At 34.9% G+C, this 25,116-nt stretch overlaps 1 protein-coding gene across 4 annotated transcripts; it reads left to right on the top strand.

Moving 5' to 3' along the window:
• The first annotated feature begins 3,635 nt into the window (after positions 1 to 3,635).
• On the top strand, positions 3,636 to 22,797 carry LOC110018952 (DNA-directed RNA polymerases I and III subunit rpac1). 4 transcript variants are annotated; one of them, XM_020716433.1, is made up of 11 exons: positions 3,636 to 3,918; positions 3,990 to 4,073; positions 15,559 to 15,719; positions 16,124 to 16,309; positions 16,603 to 16,732; positions 16,811 to 16,891; positions 17,034 to 17,221; positions 18,408 to 18,503; positions 18,596 to 18,689; positions 19,240 to 19,353; positions 22,526 to 22,797. In XM_020716433.1, the coding sequence occupies exons 3-11, from the start codon at positions 15,609 to 15,611 to the stop codon at positions 22,627 to 22,629; spliced, it is 1,104 nt and encodes a 367-aa protein (XP_020572092.1). In that variant the 5' UTR covers positions 3,636 to 3,918; positions 3,990 to 4,073; positions 15,559 to 15,608; the 3' UTR covers positions 22,630 to 22,797. The 4 variants fall into 4 exon arrangements, with proteins under 4 accessions (XP_020572092.1, XP_020572093.1, XP_020572091.1 ...); XM_020716434.1 differs by lacking the exon at positions 3,990 to 4,073 and having other exon boundaries at positions 3,636 to 3,833; XM_020716432.1 differs by lacking the exon at positions 3,990 to 4,073.
• Positions 22,798 to 25,116: the final 2,319 nt, after the last annotated feature.

Below are 25,116 nucleotides of genomic sequence, written 5' to 3'. Positions count from 1 at the left end.
AGAAGTCGAAGAACAACCCTCCTCGACGGATTCTTGATCTTTGACAGGTTTTTTAGTTGGAGGGAAACCGGTCAATAACAACTTGACAAACTCGCTCAAATATGCATACTTTAGATCAATCATCCCCAGCTGAACAAACTGGTTGATGACAAATTTTGAGCTGCTTTAGAATTGATTTGACCGTTCCATTGCATGCTCTTCAGTTGTAACTGATGAACTGACCTTTACAGACAATTCATTGATTTTCTCCAGCACGACTGAGAGCCATTCCGAGGCTCCCGCTTCTTCCTCAAGATGAGTTTCAGCCTCATATGCACGCCGCAAGGCCTTCTTCAGACGGCTCTTCATAACTTTGACCTTCTTTTTTGCCCATGTTATCTCCGCCACAGCGTAAAAATACGAGTTAGACAGACAGTGGGACAACGTCACATCCAATAACTGATATATTTTTGGTCATTTGGAATAGCTCTAAAGTTTTCAAGTCGTCCAACTTTTCCTTAAAAATTTTGGACCAGAACATTTCCGCGAGCTCCGAGACATGGGACTCCACTTCCGGGGCGCACTGAAACCAGTCCCGCTAAATTTTGATGAGGGAGAATCGAGAATCCCTAGAAACAAAGACTTTTTTCCTCTTCTTCCGCATCAATACCCTCTCGCCACTACCATCTGTGAGGGAAGGGAAGGGTGAATGCTCATCACCTGCAAGTTATTTCTTCTTCCTTGGCTGAGATCCATCAGATAGGGAAATTGGTCTCTAGCTTAGTGCAAAGGGTAGCGCTACTCTGTCCTCAGACCCAACTCCTAATGCACCTAGACCTGCACTCCAACGAGCACCTCACTCCTCTCTTGTCGCAGGGTTAAGAGAAGGCTGACCGACTCTCTCTTTCTATCTAAGGTTGATAAAGCCTGCTGCATCAGGCCGGGGGTCCTTTTAAGCCTCGGTCGACGAAAGTAGCCTCGGCATCGAACCACAAGGTATATGGTGTGGCAGCCTTGTCGCTCCCTGTAACACTTGTCAGAATGCTAGGCTTTTTTTCAATCAAAGTTAGATCACTGTTTGAATCTGCTAAATTATGAGGTCGTTTCGAATGTAGAAATAAGAAGGTCCGAACATGGAATCTCTTCCAGGGACGCTTTCTCATCTTCCAAAAATTTCTTCATCCTCAGCTCTTTAGTGGATGCCTTAGTCGTCTTGTCAACCCGTCACCATATCACCTCTGTATCCGAGGCGGCTCATAACTCTCGAGTCATTCACCCGTGCTTACCTAGTTTCAAAACCCTATTCACTATGTCCTCGCATGTATATTGGGTGACATATAGAATTTTTTCTTCACCAGATGATGCAAAGCCCCTCATTTGGGGGGAGATATTCTCTCACTTGTGTGTTTCTCCAGACGACCAAACTTCTCAGAAAGAGCATTCAGATGCACTTTCAGCTCGTTTACATTGGCTTCTGTCCGAGCTTTAGCTTAGTAGGTGAAGAAGTCCACCATTCCGTCTATGTACCGAACCACATAATCAGTTGACTCCGTTTCAACGATCATCGGTTGGTTCCTTTTAGTATTTTAAGGAGTTGACGCCTGATCTTGAACAACTTCCATCAAGATAGAGACATGGACCGTGTTGGCTACACAAAAAAATAAAGTCAAGATAGGTTGAGAAATATCGCCTTTACGGATGAACCAACAATCAGACTCGTACCAAAGAGTCGATCAACTTCAGGCCAAAGCGAGGATGAGAAACTCACCAGGCATGGGTGGAGCACCTGCAACTCCCTTTTCCCTTATCTAAGGACCAACCATGTCCTTTTCCTTAAGCGACATGCTCTGGGGAGCCTGCCGAGTATTCTCCGCCAATCGATCACTGGACGCAACTGATTCTTCAGCGGAGTGGTGGCCTAGCCTCTCGCGGACTTTCGATGCGCCAAAGGAACATCACCAGGTGAATAATTTTCGTCATCACCACAATCGGAAGGCACCCATCTACTACCTACCTTTTTATTCTATTCCTCTGAGCATGCTTGTTGCTCTCGATGTGTTTTCCTCGCTCGTCGATTAAACTACTTTTGGTATGGCGACTCTCAATTGGGTGGGGGGGAGGAGGGTGCAAAGGACAGATCTTCTCCATGGGTAGTTCGAAGGCCATCAAGAGGTCGTTAGGTGTTTCCTCGAAATTGTTCATTTTACCACTCGCCATCAGAGCACTTGTTGCAAAGAGCAATCAAAGCCTTGAACCAAGGGGAAATGTGGGAACCCCACTCATTGATGGAAATCTATTTATAGTGTGGTGGAGCATGTAAATCCAACGAATCTAATTATTAAATGCTGATTTTAAGATTAAATTTACATTTAATACAACATTTAATTTTCATGTTTTTATCACAACCATTATTTTCAAAAAACAATAAAGTTGGGAATCTAAATATGTATGATCAGATTATAACAACACATATCTTGATCAAAAGCTGAGAAACACGACAAACAAAATGGGTCCCCAATCAAGATGTAACAGAACCAGCCAAGTCAGATAATCAAGAGTTAATTCCATAGTAAGGAAATTGTCATAGGACTCTGTCAAGTCGTTCACTTAATCAACGGGCCAAATAGTAAAGAGGACAAATGAGAGACTCTCGAAGGGAGGCCTGAATGAAAGGCATCTTACCGCTCGACAAACAAGGTGAAGTCATTGGAATACTAGGCCAAGGAACTCTTATACCATCTTCACATGATTCGCCCAGTGATAACCGAGCCAACAAGTGCAGGCCAACGTATAATAAGCATGCTACCTGCAGTCAGTAATTGTTTATTAATCTAATCAACTGTACCATGTAAATGACCATCATGCCATTAAATTCTCTACATAGGAAAAAGGGCCAAAATGTAATAATATAACAAAAGTGTCTCTTATACATATAAATAGGAGACCATTTTATTAGAAGAGACTTTGTTGACTCTCATTTTTATTGTTCATTATTTTCTATCACTTATCTTACGTGTTCCATTCCGTAAGTGTAGTTCCCAAATATTTTTGAGTTCAACACATAAGATTGCGTGCTAAGTATCTAAATTTCCGCATATATTAATGATGTAATTATCCTGTTTAATTAAATTAAATTTATTTTTTATATTATGTTAATCAATAAGTAACTATTTTTTGAACTAATTAGTTAGTAAAAAGTTTGTTAAACTAATTAATCAGTAGGGAATATTTTAATCATTATTTAGTTATTTAATAAAATAATTAATCATTCATTATTATTAAATTGATTAAACATTAAATTATGATTTAATTTTTTAATTAATCATGAATTACTTACATAATAAAAGCATATTAATTATAACTGTTTAAAGTAAAATAATTAATAATTAATCAAATTAATTTGATATAATTTATTATTTATTTTCTTAAGTTATAATTAAGGGTATTTAGGGTAGCTTATGAGTTTCAGGATAAACATCTTATTCTGAAATTCAGCCCACGAACGGGTCACGGGCTCGATCCACGACCTGTATTTATTATAAAAATTCAAACACGATTCCAAATAAATGGGCCAAACACGAGTTGTTTTAAAAACGACCCCAGCCCTTTAAGAAGTTTTGAAAACCACTGCACTTATAAACTGCCCCAAAGGGCAAACCTCCCCCCTTTCCCCCTCCAGCCCTAAACCCCTCGGTGACCGTCCCCGCTCTACTGGTTTCGCCTGAAGCACTCTCCCATCGTCCCCTTTCCCCACTCCTGCCCGAAAACCTCGTGTCAGGATCGTGGTGTACGAAGACCTCCGAACCTCCCGTCTTTCTACTCGTTCAGCTCTGCTCCAACTCGAAACCATTGAGGAAAAGAAGCGAGAAGTTGCAAAGGAAACCCTCGTATTTTCTACCACTCTAAAACCAGTTAATCAGCCTGCCAACAGGATTGAAGGTAAAACTAGGGAGAGAGACGGGATTTAGCCTTCAGGATTTAAGTTAAAGCTTGTTTAAATTTTTCTCCAGTTCTACTCCTCATCCAGTTCAACGCTGCTTAGTTTTTGGCTGCCATCATCGAGGTCACTACCATTGTTGCAGCGTTCTTCATTGGTTGGTCAAATGATATAAAATGTTCTATTTATGTTTGGCTTTACTAATCATTCTTTATATAAAAAAAATATGGTTCATGATAGTTATTGTGAGAAGTGCTGAAGTTGTAACCTCAATTATCATTGAAATCTCTCTTTTCGCGGACGTATGCGAATCAATTTAATATCGAACACGAAAATTTGTTGTGTTTGATTGTTGTTGTGTGAATTTCTTGGTTTCTGCATTGTTTTGCATAATAATAATTGGTATCCGAGCTTTGAGTGCGTGATCGGAGCGTAGTTCAGTTTCGACAGCAGCAAATCCGACATTTGTTTCCGGCAGCTGGTCTGACGTGCTTTGCCGGTAGATATTGAGGTTCGGCCATAGACCGGCGACATACCGATGGCTTGGACATGCAGTTAGAGTGATTGCAGGAATTTGCGGTCGGTCTGACAGTCAGATGACGATTCCAACGGAATTGGCGACAACAGGCGATAGTCCTAGCGGAGCTTCCGACGGTAATAGGTATTCTGTTTGATGAATTTTTTTAGGAAGAAAATTTCAGTGATGAGAATAATGAATATTAGCACGATTTCAAGTTTTTTAACATTCATTATGACAGTGTAAAAATTGATTCATGAGGTGGTTACACATCCCGTCAAAATCGATATGATGAAATTCAACGATAAAGAAAATTTTGACATGTGGCTATGCGAGGTGATGAATGCGATGTGCTTTTTGAATCTTGAGAAAGTCCTGGATAACAATGAATGTTCTGAAGAGACGCCAGAGAGAGATTGATTCAAGATGGACCAGGGTGCATGTGGATTGATCTAAAATTGTTTGATCTAAGAGATCAAATATGGAGTGATAATGGAAACTTCCGCATGGAACTTGTGAAGGATGTTGAAGAATATATATCTCACGAAAAGCGTGAAGAATCATCTCTATATGAAACGTCAATTTTGCAAATTTCAAATGAGACGTGGGTTATTATTGATGAGCAATTGAATGACTTCACAAAGCTGTTAACAGATCAATTAAATTTGGGTGAAATGTTGAGAATGAAGACAAGACACTCTTGTTGATTTTGTTCTTAAATGAGTACAAAATTTTCATAATGATACTCATTTATGGGAATGAGATCTTGAATTATGGTGAAGTGACTACGACACTATGAAATCACGAGTTCCGTCGAAGAAACAATGAGTTCGAAAAGATGGAGTCAGCTGAGACACTTACAGTCTAACGTGACATATCTGAGAAGATGAAAAATTAATAAAGAAATGTGACAATGTCGACACTTTTGAAAAGTGGGATTAATCTCGTGGGTGTAATTTTAAAAAAAGTCAGCGTACTTTCAGTTTAGAGACTGATCATTGAAAAAAAATTGTCTGAAGCTGAAGAATGTAAAGTAAGTTGCATCTGAGGCGAAAACCAATTTCATTTTAGACATCTGTGAAAAGACGAATTCAAATGTGTTGTTATCTGCAATTTCTTATAGTTTATTAACAGATGATTCGTGTTGGATTCTGGACACGGGTGCTACCTATCACATTTGTCCTTATCGACGGTGGTTCTGTAAGTACAAGAAGATGGATAGCAGTGCAGTAATTATGAGTTACGATCAAGTTTGTTGTACTATTTATGTAGGGAATATCTTTATCAGAATGCATGATGATACTGCGAGGGAGCTAATCTATGTTAAACATGGTTCAAATGTCAGAAAGAATTTACTGTCTGTTGGAGCTTTAGAGTCATAGGGCTATAAGATACTTATTGAGGCAGGAGTTGAGGATATTTCTTGGAGCACTAGTGTTTATGAATGGATAGCAATGCCAATATCTTATGTACTAGATATAATTGTCGAGTCTTTCTGTCACGACTTGCCTAGTACTTAGAATTAACTTAGGCTGGAACTTCGGTCAGACAGTATTACATTTCTTTTTATTTTTCATAAAACTTTATGAAACTTCCAATATATGTAAGAGCTACTTATCTACGACGTGCAATAAAATTTAATTTAAAAAAGCACCAACATCATCTGTAGATAATTATCTCAAATCAACATATAAAGTGTCTATATACAAAAGTAAACATTAAAAGAAAACTAAAATCACACCATAAACTAGTATCTATCAACTGTAATTCTACTCATATAAACTAAGGGTCCGTTTAGGACAGCTTGTGCGTTTCAGGATAAGCTGCTTATCCTGAAACGCGGCTCGTAAGCCGGCCGCGGGGGTCGATTCGCGGCCTGCGTTTAGTGTAAAAACCCAAACACAGTTTCAGATAAGCTGGTGAAACGCGCGAACCAAACGGTACGACGACGTTTTGGAAACGTCGCCCGCACTTATAAGCTGCCCCAAACAGACCCTGTCTCTCCTACCGCACATATCAACCTAATTTTTTTTTCCTGAAAAAAATCATTAATTGTAACCATAAGTATGACTTAATGAATAATTATAATCTAATATGCATAAATTCTTATGTTATGCTATGCATGAATGACCAAAAGAAAAATACAGTTCATTTATTTATAAAGTCTTGAACTTTTACTTTGATTTTATTCTTTCCCATTTCACTTTATATATTTAACATTTTAATCTCTTTAATAATCATAATAAGATTACTGTTATACTAGAACGTATCCTAAAAAATATGCGTGAAGGCTCCCTCAAAATTGTACTTCAAGCTACCCTCAAATTATACTCGAAGGTGTATCTTTATCATTTTTTTAATGTGCACTGGTGCATTGCATCCTCTGCAAGTACCGTTTAGATGTAATTCTTTATGTCTTAATTTTTTAATATTTCATATCAATTAAAACCTTTTAAAATTTACTTTCACACGTCAATTATTTTTTCCCAATTGTGATATCATTTCAAACTTTCAAAATGTCAGACATCAATGAAATATTTGTTTTTAATCATTTAATAAAATAATTATTCATTTAATAAAACATTAATTGTATGCATAAAAAAATAATCACTCATCTTTGCTTACAAGAAACTTCAGAAATAGCTTAACCCTTCAATTTAAATATATATCCTTGAATCAAATATAATCCTCAGTTTTACTGATAAAATTAATATCCACCTCATGCTATTAAAATAAATATATAAATAAAAATTTAAACAATTAACTCAATTTTTCTCTTGCTTTCTCCTTAAAATTCATGATCCAAAGTCCTAATCTTTGAATCAAACTTTCTTAAATCCCAGTTTTAGATTATAATATTAACATTAAAAGAAATGTATTAATTATTACAAAATTTAAACATATACTATATTAATCAAAAACTCTACTCTTATGTTTATAAATCTTGATTCGGTCGACACTTGCACCCATGCTACCACATGAGCCTCTCCTGCTAATGGACTCGACTCAACACAATGCAAATTTCTCCTTCCTCCAATTTCTTCCTAATCCAAGTGTATTTATGATTAACATTAAATGAATAATCTTAATTATGTAATCATTAAATTATTCTAAACCATTTTTCCTTATGTACTGTTTGGCTGCCCGAAAATCACATACGAAAGGCTTCAATCCCCTTCTTCTCGCACAGTAGCTTCCTTCCTTCGCCTTCTTCGGTTTTGGCTCGATCTAGAGCCCCAATCCTTTGCACGACTCGACAGTCTCGCGACTTCCTTACTCCTCTCAATTGCGGCTTCCTTTGTACGCGAGTGCAACACGACAATCGATTGACGTCACCTTCTCCTTCCACTGTAAGTAGGGCTCAACGTCAAAGGTTTCCTTCTTCTTCTTTAGCTTCTCCTTCTTACTACAACTTCTTCTTCACTCTATTAGGGCATGATAGAAACGTCACACTTTCTCTTCTTCCTCTTTTTTCTTCTTTCAATCAGTTAGGGAACGCATAAGATCTTTCCCCCGATCTCTCTATTCTACCTCTCAAGTGCTTGTTCGATGGTTCGAATGGTGTAATATGACTCTCAAGTCGTAGCCGAATAGGTGCTTATCTTAGTGCCTATTCGAATTTTTATTAATATTATTATTTTTAATCTTTTTGTCATTACACTTTAGTTGTTGTGGAATTTTTTCTTCCAAAACAACTTTATTTTAATGTGCCATCAAGTGTTGAAATTTTTTTTTGGGAGTTCAAAATTTATTAAAGGCTACTAGAATCAAATCTGGAGAATTTCATTCATGTTCTTTTATGGCGTTATATTGGATTTCACAAATTAGTGTGGACATATTCTGCAAATCAACTACATGAAATTTGACCTGCTTTTCTCAGGGAAGTTTCTCTCCTACACCTTTTTCGATTCTCATGATCTTATTGATCAAAATGGACTTTGATTTCTTTTTTCTAGGTAGAAATTATTTTTGGATCGGTTAGAATACTTACCAATTTCAAATGAAGCTTGTTTTTTATATGTTTTCCTTGTAGGAATATTTCTAATCAATGTACAAAATACTTTATTGTTGAAGTTAGCACAAATAAATATATATGATATAATACAATTAAAATCTATATTTGGTAGAGGATACAAGCCATTTGGGCATGTACGTTGACCTTCTTGGAGTCATCACAGCCCATTTATTAACTTATCACTATAATAATGTTGTACATATATTTGTGCATCAGACTTCTACAACAACAACAAAGCCTTGATCCCACTTAAGTGGGGTCGGCTACATGAATCCTTTCTCTCCATTGCGTTCTATTTAGTGCCATATTGTCATTTAATTCTAATAAATTAAGATCATTTTTATACAATAAGCCCAGGTCTTCCTAGGTCTACCTCTACCTATCTTAACATAAGTCGAATATAAAACATCTACTCTCCTAATCAGATCATCAAATGGCCGACGTTTAATGTGACCTAACCATCTAACACGACTCTCTGTAATTTTGTTCGTCACTGGAGCTACACCAACCATATCATGGATATAATCATTTCGCATTTTATCTCTAACTGTAAAGCCACTCATCCACCTAATCATTCTCATCTCATCAACACTTAACTTAGTTTTTGGCTTCTCCTTTAAAGGCCAACATTCAACGCCATAGAGCATTGCAGGTCTCACCATCATCTTATAAAATTTTACTTTCAGTCTAAGTGGTGCTTTTTTATCACATAATAAGCCCGAAGCATTCCTCCACTTCAACCAACCAACTTGAATTCTACTATTGACATCCTCATCTATATCAGCATCGCTTTGAACAATAGACTCGATATATCTAAATCGTTCGCACCACTTTTAATAATTTGTTCACTCATAGTTACAATTCTGTCACTGGAGCTACTATTACAAAAATTACATTCCATCTATTCAGTTTTAGTTCTATTCAAACAAAGGCCTTTAGACTCCAATGTAGACCTCCATAATTCAAGTTTCTCCTGGGCTTTTTCTCTCGTCTTATCCACGAGAAGGATATCATTCACAAAAAGCATACACCACGGTACATCCTTGTGTAAATGTCCAGTAAGACCATCCATAACTAAAGCAAAGATATGGGCTTCAAGCCGATCTCTGATGTAATCCAACAAAAATAGAAAAATATTTTGTCAAGTCTCCTTCAATTCGAACAAAAGTAACAACTATAGTATACATATCTTTAATGACTTGAATATAAGTCATATCAACATATCAACTTTTTTCTCAAGAACTCTCCAAAGGATATCTCTTGGAACCTTATCATGAGCTTTTTCTAAATCAATAAAAATCAAATGTTGATCCTCCTTATTACCTTTGAACTTCTCCATCAAATCTCTCAATAAATGTATACCTTCCATAATAGACCTGCCCAACATAAATCCAAATTGATTATGAGAAATCTATGTAATACATCTTAACTTATGTTCAATTACCCTCTCCCATAGTTTTAAAGGACACATCAATTTAATTCTTCTATATTTTGCCCACTCTTGTGCATTCCCTTTATACTTAAAATGGGGATCAAAATACTCTTTCTCCACTCGGACATATTTTTAGTTTTTAAAATAATATTAAAGAGTTTAGTAAGCCAAGAAACTCACAAATCTTTTAAATATTTCCACACTTCAATTCGGATATCATCAGGTTCTACAGACTTTCCTCCCTTGGTTTTTTTTAAAGCCCCCTCAACTTCTTTTTTACTAATGCAACAATGAAAATGAAATATTTTTTATTATTAACAATATTAAGATCACTAAGGTCGATCGTATTTTCAGAAACTTCATTAAAAAGTTTATCAAAATAACTCGCCCAAATATGTTGAATATCTTTTTCTAAGAAAAAAACTTTTTGATTTTCATCTTTAATACACTTTAATCGAGTTAAATCTTTATTTTTCTTTTATCTTTGTTTGACTAGTTTATACATATATTTTTCTCTCTCTTTAGTATCCAATCTTTTATAAAGATCACTAAAAGCAGAATTTTTAGCGCACAGATTGTTAAGACATATTACAAAGATTTCTCATAATCAATTTGGTTTTATGCCGGGCAGGTCTACTGTGGAATGTTCTTGAGAGGAAAGGTGTTGATATGACTTCTATTCAAGTCATTAAGGATATGTATGCTAGAGTTGTTACTTGTGTTCAAACTAAAGGAGGATTGACCAAATATTTTTCTATTTCTGTTGTATTACATCAGGGATCAGCTTTAAGCCCGTATCTTTTTGCTTTAGTTATGGATGGTCTTACTGGACATTTACATGAGGACGTCCCTTGGTGGATGCTTTTTGCTGATGATATCCTTCTCGTGGATAAGACGAGAGAAATAGCCCAGGCATAACTTGAATTATGGAGTTCTACATTGGAGTTTAAAGGCCTTCATTTGAGTAGTACTAAAACTGAATACATAGAATGTAATTTTAGTAGTAGTAGCTCTAGTGACAGAAGTGTAACTTTGGGTGATCAAATTATTAAAAGGTGTGAATGATTAGTTTTCTCGGGTTTGTTTTTCAAAGCGATGGTGATATAGATGGGGATGTTAATGGTATAATTCAAGTTGGTTGGTTGAAATGGAGAGGAATGCTTCGGGCCTTTTGTGATAGAAAAGTGCCGCTTAGACTGAAAGGAAAATTTTATAAGAGGGCGGTGAGACCTGTAATGCTCTATGGCGCTGAATGTTGGCCTTTAAAAGAGAAGCATAATACTAAGTTAAGTGTTGCCGAGATGAGAATGATTAGGTGGATGAGTGTCTTTACACTTAGAGAAAAAATGCAAAATGAATATATTCGTGATAGGGTTGGTGTAGCTCTAGTGATGGACAAAATTAGATAGAGTCGTCTTAGATTGTTTGGTCACATTAAACGTCGCCCATCTAAGGATCCGATTAAGAGAGTAGATGTTTTAGATTCGACTTTAGATTCGACTTATAGTTTTAGATTCGACTTATATTAAGAAAGGCAGAGGTAGTCCTAGGAAGACTTGAGTTTATTGTATAAAAAATGATCTTAATTTATTAGAACTAAATGAAAATATGGCACGAAATAGGAAGACTTAGGCAGAGTGTCTTTACACTTAGAGACAAAATGTGAAATGAATATATTGTGATAGGGTTGGTGTAGCTCTGACAGACAAACTTTGATAGGGTCGTCTTAGATGGTTTGGTCACATTAAACGTCAACTATCTAAGGATCCGATTAGGAGAGTAGATGTTTTAGATTCGACTTATCTTAAAAAAGGTAGAGGTAGTCCTAGGAAGACTTGGGCTTATTGTATAAAAAATGATCTTAATTTTTGATCTTAATTTTCTTAATTTTTTAGAACTAAATGAAAATATGAAACTAAATAGGATGCAATGGAGAAAAAAGATTCATGTAGCCGACCCCACGTAGTGGGATTAAGGCTTTGTTATTGTTGTTTGTTGTACATATTGTTCTTTTAGATTTCCTGTGGACTGTTTGATATTTTTCTCAGTTCTCTAAACTTTTACATTTAAACCAATATTTATTACATAATTTCTTATATTTTATCTTTTCTTGTAAATTATTATTCCACCACCAACTATTTTTATTTATAGAAACTTTTTTTATGATTCTCCAAGTAATTCTTTTCCTTGTTTAATAGTATTTGTTACTTTATCCCACATAGAATTTGCATCTTCATGAACCCAAATTTTCAAATCTAAATCTTGAATTTTACTCATAAAAATAATTTTATTTCTTGAATCCTTTTGTGCATCAGACTTCTTTAATGAACAAATGTTGAGGAGTTTAGTAACTATCTCCTTAATAACTTAATGAATTTTTGATGTGAAGCATCTCATATTTTAGTTGATAGCTTAACTGCCTTGCTGGATATGTAAGTGGTGACAAGTGACAGCCAACTCGGAAGGTTTCGACATGACACTTTCAAGCATTGTGAAGAAGATTGATAAGTTCTGCTTAAAATTTACTTTTTTCTTCTCAAATAGTGTTGAGATAGCAAGCATTTGATTGAATAAATTCCCTCCAAAAGTGGCTATTCTATTTGGAGTTGGCATTTCATGTCCAAATTCTTGATTAATACAACCACATGAAAAATGTTGAGAAATTTGTGACCAAATATGATATTGTTGGCAGATGCTGCTAAATCACCATAAAGTCAACTTGCTGTTTTGTCCCAAGAAACTTGTGATCTCCTCATATGACTTCAGGGGCATGAGTCCTTTAGGAATGCACCTCTCTCCAAATAATCTGATTAAAGATTTGTTGATTGCAATTTTCTGTGCTTAATCCTAGCTTGTCAACTAAGTGGTAGAATAAACTATTGATTGAGCCACCATTATCAATGAAGTTTCCGTGGACCGCATACTGGTTTATCATGGTCTCAACCATCATTTCATCATCATAGATTTTTCAATAGATTTGGAAATCCTCATTTGAGAAGTATATAATGTGAGAGTAAATAGAAGTGAAGTATTTCTTCGTAGTGCCACTTTGGGTTAACGGGTGAAGTTTATGTTTGACTTGGAAATGATTGGTATCAATACAGTCAATCTAAACCCCATCCGTTTATTGAATGGGTGAATAACCTTAATCCTATCCAACTTGAACACATCCAAAATAATACAGCATGAAAAATACTTAGTTTGTGATAGTTTAATGTCAACTAAAAAAAAAGTTGACTTAATTATCCAATTTGGACATGATAACTAAAAAAAAAAATACAGTTTAATATATTTTTTCTTGAAATTAAAAGAATCAAATTGTTAAGTAATTATTTTTGGGTCGACTCATACCCAAACTAGCATGGCTCAAATTAGCCGGACATGAACCTTTACCAATTTTCTTGGTCACTTGAGCTAAACCCAAACTAGGCCTGAATTTGAATTTTTCACATCGGGTTTGATTCAAGATTTTAAGTTGGATTTAATATTGACACTCCTAGTTTATCTCATGATAATTGAGTCACTTTACACTCCTTTGTCAAGGGACTTCAATGCTTGCTCCTAGAGGTGCCAATTCAGTTAATGTAGTAAGTTTTGGTAGGGGTGTAAGTGAGCCTCGCTAGCAGGCTTGAGCTCAACTCATCAACGAACTTGCGAGTTGAGCTTATCGAGCTGGAACTTGAGCCCAAACTCAAACTTATTTATTAAACAATCTCAAGCTTAAGCTCGTCAAGGCTCGGCTCGTTGGCTTGCCAGCTGGCTCAACTAGTCAGATTTCAATCATATTGATGCGTTCTCTGGTGAGTTGCCGCAATACTTCTCCTTCTCTATTGTCATCAATCACTTGGATGGCTGCTACTGTGAGCTTTCATGGAAATTTCATTCGATCTTGCGAGCCAATTGCGAGCTTCCTGTTCGTTTCACAAGCTGAGCTCGACTCAAGCCTGAGCTTGTATTTTGGTAAACGAATTGACTCTACTTAGGCATGACTTCCAATATTTTTTTATCAGTGGTAGAGGAGGAAATAATCATTATAACCCAAGGGTTGGAAAAAAAAAGGGTTTTTGTGCATTCATGTACTTTGTTGCTTTTTTAATAGATTAGCCATCATTTGTGGAGGGTTTTTAGCAATGATACATTTAATTTGACTCTCTCTGAGTCCAAGGACGAGAGATATTTTAGCTATTGAGGGGTTGGTGTCAACAACTATGTGATTTGCCTTGGTGATTTGGTAATGTATGCACATAAACTGTCCTCTCTTTCTGTCTACTACAATAATGAGTGTGAGTAAGAGGCCTATGAGAGCTCAAAATTGAGCACAAAATACTCAATCAAGTTGCTGAAAGTGGCGATATATGCTATTTGCGGATATGAGTAACAACTAAGTTCTCTTAAACTTGGGAGGGGCTTGTTAGTTTAAAATCTTCATTTTATGAGAGGTATGACGAGCACCACCGATGCTAGTACTAGGAATGCCAATGATGGATCTTTTACTCTTGTTTAATGAGACTTTTGTCTTGGCTGATCCGTTTGAGTAGCGGTAACAAAGGATCAGGTGGGTTCACTTCAACTGCTTGTGTAAGATAATTGATCTGAACTGATAGTTTAGCAAATCACACATTGAGATGCACCTGAGATACCAAAGTAGTTGTAAAAAGTACAAGATTTGATGTCTCCAACTTGGTGACTAGAACCACCTTTTTCATTGGTAGAGGAATATATGGATTATGAATATTGTTGTTGTTTTCACACATTGTTTTCTTTCAATTCAAAAGGATTTCCCACAGAGAATGCCAAATATGAACACAGAAATTTCTCGATTATTCAGATGAATGCATTGGAAAAGTAATACATTATGAGAGTTAGTGAATTTAAGAAATTTGAGTTGAACTACTATCAGGAATAAGTAAGCAAAATATAACCAAACTAATTTTCAAGTACTTCAGTATTACAGCTTCTATCTATTATGCAAGGCTAGGAGTTCTTTTATTTTGGAAAGGATTCGCGAGAATGTAATTTAAATCAGTTCTTGATATTTCAAAAAGATACTGTGAAGTGATGATATATGGTTCACTTATATCTGCATTTTATAATTCCTGCAAGGGAAACATTCTGGGCATTATATTTGGATGCTAATTAAAATATCAAACTATTGCTTTCATCGATGAATTTATGCCATGCTTTGATTGAGCTCTGAGTTACACAAGTGAGTACTAAATTAACATCTTTCTTTAAATGTTGATTGATTATGTTATGTCTTAAGTGAGTTTGATTGACAAACCAGATATCCGCATGGATATGAAAAGATCTAAGCGGATTTACTTGTGTTTGAAGGGAATGAGATTTTTTAGTGGAATTTGACAATTTGTTTACGTACTTTTAGATTGATTGCATGGGGATCTTCAGTTTTGGGCAAATTTATTTTTCATATGAGTCCTTTGCTAGGACACATGCATTGAGAAACATTTTCTAAATTTGTAACTGGAATTTGCAGCATGTGCTACTTCAAGTAGCTCACGGCTTCGCTTTACCAAAAATCTCATAATTTAGATGGTTCTTCTGTTTTCTGTTACTTACGTATGAGGTCTTTTTTTTGTACCCCTTCCCTGAAATGCAATTTAATCTATGTCAAGATTCCTTGTTTACTAAAATACTCTGATCAGTAGTCTTTATTGCAGCTATTGGTGAGCTTTGTAATTTTACTTGAGGTAATTTATGAGAGCAAAATATGTCGGACACAGCAGCTTTTGATATGCATGATGTTCCACAAGGTCGGCTCCCCGAGCATATTGAGCTTCGGAGGACCCGAGTATTTTGCAAAGCTGATGCCCCAATACATGTAAGAGATATTCATTATTATTATTATTATTAATATTATTATTATTATTATTATTATTTAATGCTATTTTTTATGCTCTGCATTGTCATTGTTTTTTAATCTAATCATCATGTTGAGTACGCTATTCCTTGTTTGGTAGCTTTCTGTTGTATAGAATAATTTTGATTTTCTTTTTAATTTATGATCCTTGAGATAGAAAGTGATGGTATCAATTTAATATGATGTTGATACATGTAAGGGAAACTCTCCGATGATGTTGTGAACGACTTCATTGTTAAATAGCTTTATGATGGATGTTTCATTTTTGTTAGGGGTAAACATTTTAGATTTTGAAATTCTGTATCATCTGTATCTAATACTTTATTGTTTTATCTGTTTAAGATTGAAATACTTGAATTCTTTAGACAGAGGATGTCGAATATTCTGGTGCTTATGCGGCGATGGGCTTTGACAATAGTTTGCAACTAGACGATTTTCACAGAAATTTCAAAGTTGAAATAAAGAAGCTTTCAAATGATGTTATTGAATTTGACATGATTGGGATCGACGCTTCTTTGGCTAATGCATTTAGGAGGATTTTGATTGCCGAGGTATGCTTGTTAGTGTAATCCACTCTTTGAGGTATTGTGTTTGGTAGGGTTTCCTTTCTTTATGGATGGATGCGGTCTAATCCGATGTGTATTCAAGGATTTTGTTTGTTATCTGGAATAACAAATTACATAATATTTTGAACTGATATAATGATTTCATAATATTTTGGGCTTCCCAACCGATTTTCATGACTATCTTTTAAGCTTTCTATTTATTTCATAAGTTCAAGATGTTGAGTTTTTGTACGCATGGATATTCTCTGGAATATGTAATTTTTCCCTTGCCTTCTTAGGTTCCAACAATGGCCATTGAGAAGGTTCTCATTGTTGACAACACATCTGTGATGGCTGATGAGATACTATCCCATAGGCTGGGCCTTCTACCAATCGAGGCTGACCCAAGGCTATTTGACTTCCTCTCTGGTTTGTCTAATAGTTCCATTTTTCTTAGTTTTTCTTGGTTACTACCTGTAACCATACTGTTATTTTCCTTTCATGCAGAAAATGATACTCCAAGTGAGCGTAATACTATAGTATTTAAAATGAAAGTTCACTGTAAGAAGGGTGGCCCTCGTCTTACTGGTATGACATGATTTTGTGGTACCATTTTTCTTTTTTCCTGGTTGAATTTTTATTTCTATTTTTTGCCCAACACTGTTAAATTTATGAGCAGCTGGAATTCTACTAATTTGTGGTTTTCCGTGGTTGTTTTGTATTTATATAGTGAAATCTGATCAGTTACAGTGGCTGCCAAATGGCAGTGAGCTTTTAATGGAATCGCCTAATCCATCTACAAAACCACGCAGTTACACTTCTTTCTCTTGTAGTCAAGCTCATCTACCACAATTTTCGGGCAAACCACTCGGTTTGAAGCATCCTGATATTATCATTACTAAGCTTGGTCCAGGACAGGTGATTTGTAAATTTTATTTAGTTTTGTAGGATTTATTGTCTCCTTGTTTGCACTTCGTTGCTTTCGGTTTGCGTCAACATAAAGCATATGAATCGAAGTATTGCTGTTACACTGAACAAAAATTGTATAGAAGAGTTCAGTTTTGCAGCGAATGAATTGTAGCAACTAATTCACAAGCCTTAAAAGGCTTGCTTTATTTGCATGCCTCCTGACTTAATTATTTCTGCACATTTACCAGCCTGTTTGGGATGGTTGTGGTGTAAAGGTGTGAATGTGATGAAGCTGTTATGAGAAAATTTATTATTTTTAATATATATATATTAAAAAGTTGTACAACCGCTTTCATACAGTTGTCACACTTAACAGATTTGGCTATAAAGCAGACTCGACCACAATTTTTTGAAAATCCAGAATATAGTTGTCGAATGGGGTTGCGATAATGGTTTGAAAAGTGAAGCAGTGAGAAAGTTACCCTAAACAAACCTGAGTTTAAGAAATAGAAATTTATAGATGCTTCTACATGGCTTTCAATTAATGCCTTTAATTTCATTTTAGTATGAAAAACCTACCTTTTGAAACGAGTGAGCTTCTGCCTTCATTTTTTTTCCTTGCTTCAAATAAAAACCTGCATGAGTATTAGTGTTGCTAGCGGTTTGAAAATATTATTGGTTATGGGCGGGCAAGTTTTGTATACTGGAGTAATAGCTGCCCTTGCTAGTTCCCATTATTCTCTGATATTGTTGTTGCTCCGTGTTTGCAAAGAAAAACATGCATGCTGTTAACCTGGTTGAAGTTTGAGCATCTTTAGTTCTAGAGTTCTAATATTTGAAACTGCCCCAACTTCCATTGAGGAATTGGAAGATTCATGAAACTCAGGTAAGCGGTGTATTTACAACTCAGCGGCAGGCAATTCCCTTAAGTATGAGAAACTGCTACTTTCCCAATAATTTTCCATAAAAAAAAAAGAGAAATGCAAACTGTGTTCTTCGTTCTGAACTGATTAGTATGCATGTGAATAAAACTTATGATTCACTGACATTATCCATGACATGTTTTTTGGTTCATCAGTTTCCTTCTATTCGCAAGGCTTATATTAGAAGTTCACTTGCTATTTATTTTGAGAATAATTACATTTAGTTATAAATAGCTTGCTTGCCTCAGTAGTTTCCTCTTTACTTTTTCTAGTCTATTGAGCTTGAAGCCCATGCAGTGAAAGGCACTGGAAAAGTTCATTCCAAGTGGTCTCCTGTCGGTACAGCATGGTATAGGATGCTACCGGAGGTATGATGCATAAAATTTAAAAGCTCTGAAATTTTCTTTTTCATATGAGATCCTTCACAGATTCCTTTAATATATGCACTTTTATTTGACAGGTTAAACTATTGAAAGAAGTGAAAGGAAATGATGCAGAAAAACTTGTCAAGAAATGCCCAGTTAAAGTGTTTGATGTTGAAGATGTTGGGCATGGTAAGCTCTCTACTGTCTGTTCATTGGTGATTCACATTTGGCTATTATGCGCATATTGCTTGACAATAAATAAAATGCTTGTGAAGGGTTTTGGTGAAATACATGGCTGACTCAAAGTTAACAATCTAAAGGTTCATTTAGATAAAAACCAACTTGAATATAATCATTACTTTATCTTTTCTGTAGATTAAAAACTATGTCAATTGTACCTACCATTTGGTCCCGTTGATTCAACTATATGATAAATATCTCTCACACCCTTTATGCGTGTATGCAGGTGTCTGCATAGTTGTACTTTGTTGTTTGAAATTTTAAATTGCTGGCACAGAATGTTGATTAATAATCTTAGTGATAATTTGTAAGCACTTTTTGATAAATTTCTCTCACACCCTTTATGCGTGTATGCAGGTGTCTGGATAGTTGTACTTTGTTGTTTTGAAATTTTAAATTGCTGGCACGGAATGTTGATTAATAATCTTAGTGGTAATTTATAAGCACTTTTTTGAACTGCATGACTTATTATTGTCTGCTATCTATTTTCTTAATACAGACGTGAAGAAGGCGGTAGTTTCTAAGCCGCGAGATTGTACGTTGTGCAGAGAATGCATTAGAAGTGGCGGTGAGGAGAACATTGCGCTAAGGCGTGTTAGAGACCACTTCATCTGTAAGCATAGTTTTAATTATTTGCAAATCTGATAGGATTTATTGTTAGTTTGACTTAATTTGGTATTTTTAGGTATACCATGTGGCATTTGCCTAAAGGCTTGCATTTTACCGAGCTTTAGCTCTATATATTCCTTTGGAAGACCATCCTTTGCCTCACATTAATTTTGTGATTTAATACTGAGTTGTGAAGTCTAGCGCTTGCTATATTTTTTTCCAATTGTAGCATATTGTGTCAAACATTAAATCTGGATTCATTTTGGTATAATTTTAACATCAACCCTTTAACTTCCAAGGTACATATGATAAAGTCGTTATGAGTATCCTAAATTGTTATTCGAGTGACAAAATATTTCTAGATAATAGTTGGATTATATAAATAATTAGCCAATGTTATCAAAGCACAATGCGATGCTCAAGATTTTATTTTTGCTTCAAAGTGTAGAGCGAAGCGGTGCTTTTAATAACCAAAGCGCTAGTATGTTGCATGAATTAGTATTGTATAAATGTATTCATGAGCAATTATAAAACATAAAATGACTTAAAAAGTTCATATAAAAGAGAAAAATGTTGTACAATACCTAACTTGAAGACAAACATTAAGGGTGAACCTGCAAATTAAAATGTCAAACAATTTCAAATATTTACTACAAAAAAAAAAAAGTATTACAAAAAAAACATCTTATAACTCAACTAAATCTAAATTTTAAAGCATTAATAAACTAATAAGTCTCATATTTCATAAAATAAATTAAAGTAAATCAGTAGTCTTCATCATCTCTTTCTTTTTTAGGTATAATTTCATCTTCAAAATTTTCTTCTTTGTCCTCTACCACTACTACTACTACTACTTTTTCTTCTTCCTCTTGTGAATAAAATTTATCTTCTCTTTTTGGCACAGAAGAAGCGGATACATGTCGAGTTGAACTCATCATCATTGTAGATGATGCCTCCTTTTTTTTACCCGACTAAATCATTGTAGAGCTTTGAGTGGCATGTACTCTTCCTATTAAAAGAGCTTTGGATGCTCGGCACAGAGCAATTCAATGCCATTTATTCAATTTTGTTCAATTTTACATTTAAAAGAACCTTAATATTTCAATAAAATAAAGTTGGTAGAAACAAAATATCGTAGCAATTGGTATCATTTAAGCATACGCTATGCAAAAATCTGGTGTTCCACTCCACATTTAATAGTGTAAAATGGGTAGTATTTAGGAATGAAGTAACTATTTATAAATTGACAACTAATGGAATTAAGCAATGCTATGATCCATTGTCCTCCTATTTCTTCCTTAGCATGCAATAGGTTGGAGAAAATACAGTGAAGTTTGAAATAAATAAAAAAATTAAATTTCAGCAATCTCCCTCTTAATTCAGAATTTTTATTGAAAAATTAATATAATCTTGAAATTAATTCAAGGTTAGAATAAAATCCTGGCTCAAAAGAATGGTGCTTGATATCCAACTAAAATATAATCTATTAAAAGAATCATGGCATTTAAATATCACATTATGTTACATTTATAAATTATTAAAAATTATATTATGTGTAAAGGAATATGGCTTGACAATAATTCATTGGGCTTACATTGACACTCACTTTTAAATAATTGGACAATAATACATTGGGCTTACAATTTTCCTATCTGGAATTCATGGAGGTTGCACATAGGGCACATGCATATTTACATACATACCCTTATAATGGGGTATTTACATACATACCACCCTACAATTTACATAGGAATTGAGTGGTAGGTATAAAAATCTTCCTGTTAAAAGAATCAATTTACTGGACTGAAATATCTGTAGTTAATGAAAAATAATTTTTTTTCTAATAATGGGGCACTTACATACATACCACCCTTCTTCGAATGTCAAAGCCCTCGAGTCCTCTCAGAACTTCTGCAGTTGAAGACCCTCTGCAGTGGAAGCGCTTACTGTGGTCGAAGTTCCTGCCGTGTGCGGTGGAAGAGTCCATCGCGTGAACCGAAGCGTCCGCCGCCGCAATCGAAGCGTCTGCCGCAACTGTCGATGGTGGAAGCTTCTGCTGTTTGTGGTTGAAGGTCCTCTTGCGGTCGAATGTCCTCCTGCAATAGAAGGTCAAAGCTTCTGCCGTCTGCATCGAAGGTTGAAGTGTCTCCTGCGGTCAAAGTTACTGCGGTCGTGCAACGTTTGAATCGATGGCTTCAAACTCAAGCGTGAAATCAAAATTGAAATTGAAATTGATGCTCTCCCTCAAACTCTCAAACACCAATAAAAGAATTCTACTTCTTGTGGCTAGGTCCTTCAAACACAAGATCGAAACTTTAGGTATTATTTTCCTCGCTCATGAACCTAATTGTGCCGGTCGCTTCAACAAGCTTTGAGTGTGGTACAGATGCAAACAACGCGCCTCGTGCAGCAGTACTCCGTGATTGTGCTTCGGCCGGCCTCGCATATGAAGCGCGCTTCCAAGCATGCTTTTAAAAACACTATGATCAATATTTTTGTATATTTGTATTGATTATGAAGGTGCTTATAAAGAATTTCTAAATGGTAAGTGTTAGCTTGATTGAAAAGTAAGCCATAAATTTGGGAAATGATGAAAATTCTAGTTTCCTGCACCGATAGAGAAAAAAATGTGGGCACCATTTAAATTTCCCTTCATTTGATCATGCTTTTGGTAGCATTATTTACATTCTAAGGGAGGTAACTTGGTATCTTTTTTTTGTGGATGCTATAATTTTAATTGGTGAAATTTTCTATCAAGTATTTGAAATGTTAGATTAATCAGAAAATAATCTAGTTGGAATTAGTAGAACTAAGGTCATGTTTATGATATGTAATTTTATTGTTAATGTAATGTAAAGTATATATTAGTTACTATTATTGGATATCTATGGACTGTAATGTTATAATTTCTAGAATTAAGAATATGATGCATAGATGTTGTCATATCAAAAATTTTAAATGAAATTTAATAAAACTAAAATTAGATTGTTTGTCATCTGGATCAGTGTTGTGCAACGAATAAATTATTGCTAATCAAATTATGATAGAAATCAATGTTAATTGTATAGATTTTAAAAGGTCTCATGATCAAATTTTAATCAGAATATGCTGACCTATGCTTTTTTGTGTACTTTTTACTCTTTAATTCTTATTTATGCGTTTAAATTTCACCGTAGTTACTGTGGAGTCAACGGGTGCTCTACCCCCGGAAGTATTATTTACAGAAGCTGTCAAGATACTGGAAGAAAAGTGTCAGCGTGTCATTTCTGAACTTTCGTAGCAATTTAGGCGCAGCTTTGTAAGAGTTATGAGCTTCCTGCTTACAGTTTTGAATGTTTGTTTTTTGCAATAATGTTTGTAAGCATTCTCTGTAAATGCAGTAGTTGAATTATGAGGACACCATAGGGATATTCTGATCTGATGAGATGAGGCGGCATTTTTTCTTTCATTTGCCTGCTCTCTATTTCCACAAAAAAATGGTTTTGGAAATTAGCTTGGATAAAATGCAAGTTTGATTGTCTCACATAAAATTTAATAAAGCTGATTATGTGCATTATACTTTATATTATTCATTCAACTATGTAAACGAAAACTGGTTGGCTCTTATTCCATATTTCATGCATTCTTATGATTTAGTTCATATATATATATATATATTCAAAAGGTCCCTCTCTTTAGCAACTTGCAGAACTCCATGTACTTTGTAGACGAAGTTCACTGTTTTTACTTCTCAATGATAATCATTTGATGCAGTCAAGCTCAGAAAGATTGTTTTTATAATCGGTGAAATTAATCTTTTTTTATCCTTCTAGATTTTCTAACTCATTGTAGGTGGGAAAAGTTAGTACTTATTTTTTTGGGACTAAAGCTTCTTGAAAATTCGGTTGCTTGAAAAGTAGCTGCTGAGCCATTCATTTGATATTCTCTTTCTTCTTTGTTATCTTGATTGTTTTCCTCAATATGAGAAAGTTTAAACATCATGCCGTAATGTGCAAGCGGTTCGATAGATAGATTGGCGGGGTTATTAATATGTAGTAAGATTTTTTATTTGGAAATAATCTTTTTCAAAGTTTTAAACATCATGCCGTAATGTGCAAGCGGTTCGATATATAGATTGGCGGGGTTATTAATATGTAGTAAAATTTTTTATTTGGAAATAATCTTTTTCAAAGTCGAGACTTCTATGGAAGTCAAACTTTCAAATCTCGATCCTCTCTTATGAGGAACCTCCATGGCAACAACTTTAACTTTAGTAGGTTTCTAGCACAGCCTCGGGCAGGCATAGCACAACCTCGGGCAACAACTTTAAAAGTCGAGACTAGAGTTGGTGGGCATGACATGAAGATGGTTCAGTCGAGTGAGGCCTTCTACACATCCTCAGGCAGGTATGGCATGAACGATGACAACAAAGTCCATAGTATCCTCAATATGAATAGTTAGACCACCGAAATGGATGATAGCTCTAGTCTCTCCTATGTTGATAATGATGGTAGCTAGGCATATGTTGGCATTACTCCTAAGCTTCATCATGACGATTGTTTTGGAGATTCATAAGTTTGAGGTTTTCCATAGGTGCAAGTTTTTATGACTAATTATCCCTCTCGATACACGCTTTCAATTAAGGCTAGTCATTAGAAGCTGATTATTTAACAAATAGTTTGCCTCTTATTTAGTAGGGTAAACACACCATCCTTACCTTTTTTAATGACAATATCTTTTAATTGATTTATAAAATTCAATCTTAGTATAAGATATCTCATTGGACCCCAGTAGACTTTTCTAGTGTTTGGGTGGATATCAAACCTAACCCAAATGCCTAGGACCTATCCTACTCACCTTTAGACTCATTCTTGACTCACGTTGAGCTAGGATGACTTGGTTGATTTAGTTTGATAGAGTGTAAACCCTTGGTATCCTTGTGGAGCTCACTAAGACAATTAAATTGAATCACTCCAAATATTTGATTTCTAATGAATTTAACTAAATTATAGGCCAAATTGATTTTGGTTCAAAACTAAAATTCATGGAATTAAATTGGGCTAAATCATACTAGGTTCAAAACTAAAATCTACCCAATTGGACTTGAAATTTGGCTATTCGACGTAGTTAATTCGAGCATGGCCCATTAATGGTATGTTGGGTCAAATCGATAATAAAAATCCTAAATATATAATTCAATTTGATTAAGAGAATGAATATAATAAAACAAATATGTTAAATATTGGCTTGGAAATGATTTTTGTGAGGGTTGTGGTTAATGTTACAGATCTAAGCCAATAGTGAATATAATTCTCAATAATTTATTTAACAACTTGAAATCTTCTAACAAAAGAACGAAGCCTTTACTTCTAGACTCTCAACTAGTTTTGAAGCATGCACATAATTTTAAAATAAGAAACATTTTTAAGTTTAATAGAAAAGATGGGTACACCAAGATGATTGCAAGGTAGCTTTTTGTGGTTAAAACTTAGTGATTACAAATTGAATCATTAGTGTGAGGCCCCATAACTTTAAATAAGCATATAACAAATTTATCAATATTATAAGTTTTGAAAGACTAAAGAGTAGATTTGAGTGAAGATATAGAGTTTTTACTCTTACCAAAAATTAATAAATTATCAAGATATAATAAATGTGATATGATAGAGTTGTTCTTCTTGATGCTCAATAAGTTTATCGAATGACAATATAATACAAACATCTAGAGCAACTGTCCATAATAAATAAGAAAAAAAATTGAGAGAGGGGATAACCTTGACTGAGACTA

The sequence above is a fragment of the Phalaenopsis equestris genome, unplaced genomic scaffold (assembly GCF_001263595.1).
Source record: "Phalaenopsis equestris unplaced genomic scaffold, ASM126359v1 Scaffold000036, whole genome shotgun sequence".
Classification (NCBI taxonomy): domain Eukaryota; kingdom Viridiplantae; phylum Streptophyta; class Magnoliopsida; order Asparagales; family Orchidaceae; genus Phalaenopsis; species Phalaenopsis equestris.
Note: the sequence above shows the minus strand (reverse complement) of the source record. Positions and strands in the feature narration are given on the sequence as shown.

Bases quoted from the DNA above. Each gene is read 5' to 3' on its own strand.
- LOC110018952 (XM_020716434.1), top strand. From the start codon at position 15,609: ATGTCGGACACAGCAGCTTTTGATATGCATGATGTTCCACAAGGTCGG. The intron at 18,504-18,595 runs GTATGATGCATA...TTTATTTGACAG, and splicing joins GGTATAGGATGCTACCGGAG to GTTAAACTATTGAAAGAAGT. The intron at 19,354-22,525 runs GTAAGCATAGTT...ATTTCACCGTAG, and splicing joins TGTTAGAGACCACTTCATCT to TTACTGTGGAGTCAACGGGT.